The following is a 9,319-nucleotide window of genomic DNA, read 5'->3' as shown; positions in this document are numbered from 1 at the left end:
TGATAAGTGTTTTGGGGTTTTTTATTGTTGATTTTAATTATTTTAATTCCAGTATAGTTAATATAAGTGTAATACTAGTTTCCGGTGTATCATATAGTGATTCAACAATTTCATACAACACCTAGTGCTTATCACATAAGTGCCCTCCTTAATACCCATCACCTGTTTGCCCATCACCCCCACCCATCTCCTCTCTTGTAGCCATCAGTGTGTTCTCTTAATATCCTTAAGAGTCTGTTTCTTGGTTTGCCTCTTTCTCTTTTTTTCCTTTTCAATTGCTCATTTGTTTTTTGTTCCTTAAATTCCACATACAACTGAAATCATATGTTATTTGTTTTTCTCAGTCTGACATATTTCATTTAGCATAATACTCTCTAGCTCCATCCATGGTGTTACGTATCTCAAGATTTTGTCCTTTGTCATGGCTGAATAATATCCAAGTGTGTGTATGTGTACATATACACACACCTTCTTTACTCATTCATCTATCGATGGACAGTTGAGTTGCTTCCATAATTTGGTTATTGTAGGTAATGCTGCAATAAACATATGGTGCACATATCCTTTCAAATTAGTGTTTATGTATTCTTTTAAGTGTTTTGAATCTGACCCTATGCTGGGTGGTGTTTTGGGAACTAGGGATAAGGGCAGCAAAACATCCCAGAGCTTATATTCTTGTAATGAGATAAACAGATATGAAGTCAAGTAATTTTAAGTCTATAAAGAATTGTTACCCATGAATGGGGTTTTTCTGTGTGTTTCACAAAAGGAACAGAGAATGTTGTTTCTAGTGAGTTAACTGAGGTTGGTTGTATGAACTTGAGAACTTGATGCAAGATCCTCTTTTGAATCTTACTACTCTTCCACAGGTATCATTTGCTCCATATTACCAAAGAATCCACTTTTCCATCAAAACCTGAGCTCTCAGCCTTGCACTAAGATGCGGGAAGCCAAACTACCCTCCTTTTCCAACTATGGACTGCAGTGGTGTTTCAAGCAGCTAGGAAAGGAAGAATTTCAGACATTTAAGGAATTGCTCATGGAAAATGCTTCAGAACTGGCAATGTGCTCTTTTCCGTGGGTTGAAGTAAACAGTGCCAATGTGGAACATCTAGCCTCCCTGTTGCATGAGCATTATAGAGAATCTCTTGCCTGGAAAATATCTATTCACATCTTTGAAAAGATGAACCTGTCCATACTCTCTGAGAAGGCAAGGAAAGAGATGAAAAGTGAGTAAGACTTGGGGCAAATCCGGGGGTAGGAGAGAAAGGAGATGACATCAAGCCCCCATGGGAATGAGGAAGGTATCCTTGATGTCTAATTGGGTCCATCTCCACAGCGTGAGTCTGAACTATGAGAAGTCACTCAATGGTCATCCTACCTGGCTGGAAATTAGAGTAGTCTCTCCCCTGTGAAACAGTGGAAGAGAAGAATTGAGTAGATAGACCCTCTACCTGGACAGAATTTGGTTGAAGTTAGTAGATAGGATTTGGAGTCCTAAGTGCTAAGCTTGAGCTCTGGACCTTCTACTTGTTCTGTGTGACTTTGAGCAAATCCCCTTTTACTCTGACCCTTGGATTCCACATCTTGGAACACTAATGCTTACATGTGCTGTTGCAAAGTTTCAACAACACAACGTATAGAAAGGGATCAACAAAGCTTCATTCACTTATTGAGAACACTATGGTGGATGTACAGCGGGTGTATCCCATATTTCTTGCCCCAGGCTGAAGGACTAAGGCTCAAGGAACTCTAAGGATTGATCTTGTCAGACTCTTGGTGTCCATATTATAGCAATGTATTCAGATCATATTGTGTGACTATCTTAGGGTATTTAGGAGAAAGGTAGAAAAAAAAATAATAGCCCTCCTTTATCAAGAGGAATTCTCTTCTTCAACTGTGGACAGAAAACTTAGAAAAGAGTCCCAAGGGTGAGCAGTCAGATTGGCCCTAAATGCCTAGTGTAACTCTGCATCTATCTGAAGTTCAAAGGACTTTAAGAGAAGCTATCCTTTCAGAGCTTCAAAAAAGCCCTGTGTGGAAAACAAAAAAAGCCCTAATTGATTCACAGGAAATTAGGGCTCTAAAATTAAAATGATGGGTGATGTTTACTGAGTCAGTACTCTAGATAAGGCACTATGTTGAAACTGCCCTGTCATTGAGTCTCAAACCCACTCCATGAAATAAGTTCCCCATTGAAGAAGCTAAAATAGAGGTTCTATGACTAATGGATGAAGAAGATGTGGTTTATATATACTATGGAATATTTCTTGGCAATGAGAAAGAATGAAATCCTGGCCATTTGTAGCAATGTGGATGGAACTGGAGGGTATTATGCTAAGTGAAATAAGTCAGTCAGAGAAAGACAGATACCATATGTTTGCACTCATAGGTGGATCCTGAGAAACTTAACAGAAGACCATGGCAGAGGTAAAGGGGGAAAAAGTTACAGAGAGGGAGGGAGGCAAACCATTAGATTCTCTTAAATACTGAGAACAAACTGAGGGTTGATGGGGGGTGGAGGAGAGGGGAAACTTGTTGATGGACACTGAGGAGGGCACCTGTTGAGCACTGGGTGTTGTATGGAAACCAATTTGACAATAAATTTCATATTAAATAAATATAATTTATTGTCAAATTGGTTTCCATACAACACTAAGTGCTCATCCCAACAGGTGCCCTCCTCAATACCCATCACCCACCCTCTCCTCCCTCCTACCCCCAAACCACCCTCAGTTTGGTCTCAGTTTTTAAGAGTCTCTTATGTTTTGGCTCCCTTCCTCTCTATATAAAAAATAAAATAAAATAGAGTTTCTACCAATTTCTACAACATGACCCAGTTCATGAGCTTACAGGTGACAAAGACAGGACTCATTATTTAACATATCTTTAAATCTCTGGCATGTGACCCATGAGAATTCATAGTTTCCAGTGCAGCAAGGAAGAGGAATAAACGGGTGATTTTTTTAATGGTGTAGAAAAAGGAGAGGTTCCTATTCCAGACCAGAGGAAAGTGAAGGACAGAATCACTTCCTAGAAGAAGTGAAGTTCAGGCTGAAACAAATATGAAGAAAAGAAGCTAGCCAAGCCAACTGGGCATGATTAGAGAAGCACATAGCACATGATGAGTAGAAGACAGGAGCATCATGAAGCCTTTAACAAAGAGCTTGGCTAGAGCATGAAGAACTTGAGGGAACAAGACAAGAGATAAATATGGGGAAGTGGACTACAAGTTGGACAACACAGCATCTTGAAAATAATTTTAATAGCAAAGAATAAGCCATTTGTTTGAAAGGGGATGGAGTAAAAATAATCCAATTGACATTTCATCATTGTTGCTGAAGTGTTTTGTGGTCCAGACAGAATAAATGAATAGGTGTGGGGAGACCAGTTAAGAGGCCATTCTGGCATCCCCTGGGAGAAATAAAGGTGTCTTGGGCCAGGGTGGCAGTGGCCATTAGAGAAAGTAGAAATTCAATTGAAGATGTTTCAAAAGCAGACAAAACAGTTTTGTAGGACTAAATGCAGAGAGAGAATATGCTATCATGGATGACACCCGTGTTTCTGGCATGAGACTGGGTGCATGGGGTTCCATTACCTCATCCCAAGAAACATTGGAAGAGTTGTTTTGCAGCAAGTAGACAGGAGAAGGAGTAAACAATGTTAGAACTGATGAGCTGGACACCTCTATTTGGATAATTCACAGGTCCCTAGTGATTAGTTAACTAACTAGTTTGAAGTTGAAGACAGGTGTTCAGGATGACTCTTGAAGATAAATTCTTGATAGCCACCATAAACTGCCTTGTTATGTTAATTACCCAAGGCCTTACAGCAAAACTGGGACTGGAATTTACAAATTCAAAATCAGAGCTGTCTTTGCAACAAGTCTCTGTTGCTTTGCTGTGCTGGTGGCACTTGAGGATCTGACTCCATTGTCTCTGATACCAGTTAGTCATGGAATAAACTGAGATCTGAGACTTGTCTTGGTTCCCCTCAGTATTTAGTAATGGAAAATCTCATCCCTAGTCTTGGAAATTGCTGACTTTATTAGAGACTATTATTTCATCTACTCTCCGTTGCAGGGTATTCACTGGCTGAAATGCCAGAAAATTCTACAATGAAGAATGACCAAGAACTGAGCATGAAAGAAGTACCAGGTCAGTATGGGCATGGTGGGAAAATGGATACGTCTCAAGCCACACGGTGATGAGTTAGTGGCACATCTGGGACTTGAACCATTACTCCTGATAGTCCAGTGTTCTTTCTGTTCTGTCAGATGGTTGTATGGGTTCTGAGGATCTGGTAATCATGGTCTTTCTTTTTTTTTTTTTTTTTTTTTTGGTTTTTAAGAATTGGTAATTTTGGTTTTTTTTTTTTTTTTTTTTTTTTTTAATTTTTCAAAAGATTTATTTTTTTAGTTTTTTAATCTATTTTTTAAGTTTTACTCTTTTAAATTTACATCCAAATTAGTTAGCATATAGTGAAACAATGATTTCAGGAGTAGATTCCTTAATGCCCCTTGCCCATTTAGCCCATCCCCCCTCCCACAACCCCTCCAGCAACCCTTAGTTTGTTCTCCATATTTATGAGTCTCTTCTGTTTTGTCCCCCTCCCTGTTTTTATATTATTTTTGTTTCCCTTCCCTTATGTTCATCTGTTTTGTCTCTTAACGTCCTCGTATGAGTGAAGTCATATGATTTTTGTCTTTCTCTGACTGACTAATTTCACTTAGCATGACACCCTCCAGTTCCATCCACATAGTTGCAAATGGCAAGATTTCACTCTTTTTGATTGCCGAGTAATACTGCAGTGTGTGTGTTGTGTGTGTGTGTGTGTGTGTGTGTGTGTGTGTGTGTACACACACACCACATCTTCTTTATCCATTCATCCATCGATGGACATTTGGGCTCTTTCCATACTTTGGCTATTGTTGATAGTGCTGCTATAAACATGGGGGTGCATGTGTCCCTTTGAAACAGCACACCTGGATCCTGTAGATAAATGCCTAGTAGTGCAATTGCTGGGTCGTAGGGTAGTTCTATTTTCAGTTTTTTGAGGAACCTCCATACCGTTTTCCAGAGTGGCTGCACCAGCTTGCATTCCCATCATGGTCTTTCTTATTCTGAGTCCAAAGAGCTCTGTGATCTTAAAGCTTTCTTACAACTATTTGAGTTTCCATCTTCAGTTTGGATAACTCTATGACCCCACCAGGACAAGCTTCACCTAATAATCTGTTTTGGAGGCTTTGGTGAGGAGAACCAGATAACATGAAACCATGTTCAATACAAGTCCCCAAATATTTGAGTATTGGTGATATGCCAGGCACCGCTCTGTGACTTATGATACATCCATGGACAAAGTACATGCAGATCCCCGGCATTCATGAAGTTTACACTTCAGTGGAGGAAAAAGGAGACCAACAAAAGGACTCAAAGCAGTGATGCCAAAACATACAGGGAAAGATGTAGGCTTATATAGACAGCATACTTTCCCCCACTGTTACCCACACTACCACTTATATATTGCTAATCTTCTAGCAGTCAGCATTGACCATGAAGTCTAACACCTCAAAAGAATCAGGACCAACCTCCTATTGAAGCAGCTTTGTTCAGACTGTGGGCAGGAAAATCCCTTTCAAAACTAAAGTCTGAGGAACTGATGAGTCAGAGTTTCAGAATCCCAGAGGGCATAAATTATCCCAATTTTAATATAAATCTAGGCTTAACAGGGGGAGTCCCACATATTCTCTTTCGAGGGATAAAATCGTATCTTACTGGGTTTAAAGATTACTAAGTAGTGATTTAGCGATATGAAATAGAGACACCGACTGACTAATCTTGGCAGTAGGATCAAAATGGACAAAAGCTGGGGTCTTCTAAGCCACATTGGGAAACCCCTCGAAATTACCATTGTGCACAAGAACTACCACTTGTTGAGACCTTACGGGTTAAGCATGGTGCCACGTGCTTCAATCTCCTAGATCTCCACAGGACTTCGTGTGGTAGTAACTGTAATTCCAATCATCTGGTAACAAAACTGAAGATCCAGAGGCTAAGCTGTATACTTAAACCCTACACATGTTGACACTCTAACCACTGCTCTATCTCCATGCTGTAAGTTTTAGTTTGTTGTTCCATTTTCACGTTGTGTCTTATGGGCTAACATGTGGCGTGTCTTAGAGAAAGTTCTATGCGTGCTTCAGAAGACCATGTAATCTGCTGTTATTGGTGTTCTTGGTGTTCTATGTATCTGCCTCCTCTGTTTTTTTTATTTCAGTAAATAGGACTGCTATCCACCTGCTTATTCATTCCAAAAGCCTACTCGCTTTTTAGTCTGACTGACTGATTTTTTTCTTTCTCCACCTTCATCCAATGAATCAAAATCCTATGAGATGCACATCTAGAGTATAATCCATTTCTATGTTTTTCTACCCATACCCTGTATATGAGAATCATTTCCTTCAAATTTCTTATCCGTTTCCACTCTGGTTGTATGCAATCCATTTTCCATACAATAATAACCAAGGTGATCTTTTAGAAATTTACATCTGAAAACTTGACTCGTCTGCTTTAAAATGCTCAAATGGTTTTCTGTTACATTTGTGATAATTTATTGCATGGTTTTTTTTATAATTTGCAAGATTAACACCACCCTTTTGACTATTCCTTAAATACCGTAAGTCATTCCCATATCACCTATGTCAAATATGTACTTAGCCACATTAGGAAACTATTTTTAATAAGTAGATATAATGGTTATTCTCAGCAAGTAGTAGCTATTATACACCAGAGACTGTGCTATTCCTCTACCAAAACACCTGATTTAATTTTCAGAGCAACTCCACAACGTAGGAGGTATTATCCTCGCTCTACAGATGAACCCACAGAAGCATGTTAGACCAGCAAGTTGACTAAGACCTCATAAGCAGGAAGGGACAGAATTCCCATTTAAATCCTATGTCTGACTCCAGACCCTTGGTTCTTATCCACCAGATTTTATCCACCATTTTAATGACTTGCCAAAAGGTCTCCAAAGAATTAAAAGCAGAATTGAGACCAGAACTTCATATCTCCTGATTTTGAATCAAGTGCTCATTTTACATACACTTGGCATCTCTAGCTGAGCCAGTGGCTGCCATGTTCCAAACTGGTCCTGAGATGTGGGTCTGTGCCCTCTCTAATTCAGATATTCACATAACAATGGGGAATTTATACAATGAGATACAACCTCACGCCAGTCAGAGTGGCTAAAATGAACAAATCAGGAGACTACAGATGCTGGAGAGGATGTGGAGAAATGGGAACCCTCTTGCACTGTTGGTGGGAATGCAAACTGGTGCAGCCACTCTGGAAAACAGTGGGGAGGTTCCTCAAAAAATTAAAAATAGATCTACCCTATGACCCAGCAACAGCACTACTAGGAATTTACCCAAGGGATACAGGAGTGCTGATGCAGAGGGGCACTTGTACCCCAACGTTTATAGCAGCTCTTTCAACAATAGCCAAACTATGGAAAGAGCCTAAATGTCCATCAACTGATGGATAAAGAAGATGTGGTTTACACATACAATGAAATACTACTTGGCAATGAGAAAGAATGAAATCTGGCCGTTTGCAGCAACGTGGATGGAACTTGAGGATATGCTAAGTGAAATAAGCCAGGCAGAGAAATGCAGATACCATATGTTTTTCACTCATATGTGGATATTGAGAAACTTAACAGAAGACCATGGGGGAGGGGAAGGGGGAAAAAAAGTTACAGAGAGGGAAGGAGGCAAACCATAAGAGATTCTTAAAAACTGAGAATAAACTGAGGGTGTGTGGGAGGAAGGGGAAAGTGGGTGATGGGGATTGAGGAGGACACCTGTTGGGATGAGCACTAGGTGTTGTATGGAAACCAATTTGACAATTATATTTAAAAATAAAAGAATGGGGGAGTTTATTCTTCCTTCTCTCTTTTGCAGAAATTTCACAAGCTATAGAACAAGATGGTGCCACAGCAGCAGAGATGAAAGAACAAGGTAAAGAAATCTGATTCGCTGTGGGGTTTTTTTTTTTTGGTTTGCTTTTTTTTTTTTTTTTTTTTTTTTTGGCCATCCTGGAATGGAGTTTGGCTGGCAGAGGAGTCCACTTTCCCATTGCTCATCTGCATTTGTCTCTGGTACATCAGTCTCCTCCCCCAAGAGCTCCTAGAATGAATCATCATCAAAGGCATCACATATGTCCGCTGTGATCATCTACAGTTACTTTGTATGAAGACACATTCCAAAGACCTGGGATTCTGGGGAAGTTGGGCATGAAGTGTAAGCTCGTTTGACAGGTGCTAAATATAGACAAGAGTAATCAAGCACTTTGTTCAGAAGTACTTGGCTAGTGGTGACCTCTTTTCCCAAGTCCTTCTGTCAACCTTTATTTTGTGAATACCTACCATTTGAAGAACTGATAGGAACATAGTGGTAAAATATATATACATATGGCCATATAGAGTTATATGGCCATACTAAACAAAACAAAATACAAAACGATGAGATCCCAGGTGCCATGTTTGTATGAAACAGCAATTGACCAGTCAAGGAAGTGACAGCAGACTTCTCTGAGGAATATTACTTGAGGCTTTTTTCTTTTCTTTTCTTTTCTTTTCTCTTTTCTTTTCTCTTTTCTTTTCTCTTTTCTTTTCTTTTCTCTTTTCTTTTTTCTTTTCTTTTCTTTTCAAGTTTATTTTGAGAGTGAGCGAGAGAAATCACGGGAGGGGCAGAGAGAGAAGGAATGAGAGAATCCCAAACAGGCTCCTCGCTGCCAGCACAGAGCCCGATTTGGGGCTTGACCTCACAAAGCCTGACATCATGATCTGAGGCAAAATCAAGAGTCAGTTGCCCAACCAACTGAGCTACCAGGCACTCCACTTGAGACTTTTTGTTGAGCTATAATCAATGTACCAAAAAGCTCACCCTTTTAAAGTGTACGATTCAGTGTTTCTTTGCATGTTCACGATGTTGTGCAAATAATCACCATTATGTTATTCCAGAGCATTTTCCTCTTCCCAAAAGAAACCCCAAACCCATTATCACTCTATATCTCGTCTTCTCCAAGTCCTATGAAACCACTAATATACTTTCTGCCTCTATGAATTGGCCTATTCTGGACTTCTATGTATGTATGCCATACATATAAATGGTATCCTACAAGTGTGGTCTTTCATGACTGGCCTCTTTCATTTAGCATAATGTTTTCTATATTCATGTTGTAGCGCATACCAGCACTTAGCTCGTTTCTACTGCTGACTAATATCCTGTTGTGTAGATAGACCACCTTTTATCTGT

At 39.7% G+C, this 9,319-nt stretch overlaps 1 protein-coding gene across 1 annotated transcript in view; it reads left to right on the top strand.

Moving 5' to 3' along the window:
* The first annotated feature begins 876 nt into the window (after nt 1-876).
* Nucleotides 877-9,319, top strand: part of NLRP5 (NLR family pyrin domain containing 5) — a 31,720-nt gene continuing 23,277 nt past the window's right edge. The window contains exons 1-2 of the mRNA XM_049622265.1: nt 877-1,229; nt 4,083-4,203. Coding sequence (XP_049478222.1) covers nt 941-1,229; nt 4,083-4,203 — 410 coding nt within the window. The 5' untranslated portion in view covers nt 877-940. The remainder of the gene's footprint in view (nt 1,230-4,082; nt 4,204-9,319) is intronic.

The sequence above is a fragment of the Panthera uncia genome (genome assembly GCF_023721935.1).
Source record: "Panthera uncia isolate 11264 chromosome E2 unlocalized genomic scaffold, Puncia_PCG_1.0 HiC_scaffold_19, whole genome shotgun sequence".
In the NCBI taxonomy this organism is placed as follows: domain Eukaryota; kingdom Metazoa; phylum Chordata; class Mammalia; order Carnivora; family Felidae; genus Panthera; species Panthera uncia.
This window is presented reverse-complemented; position numbering and strand designations above follow the sequence as displayed.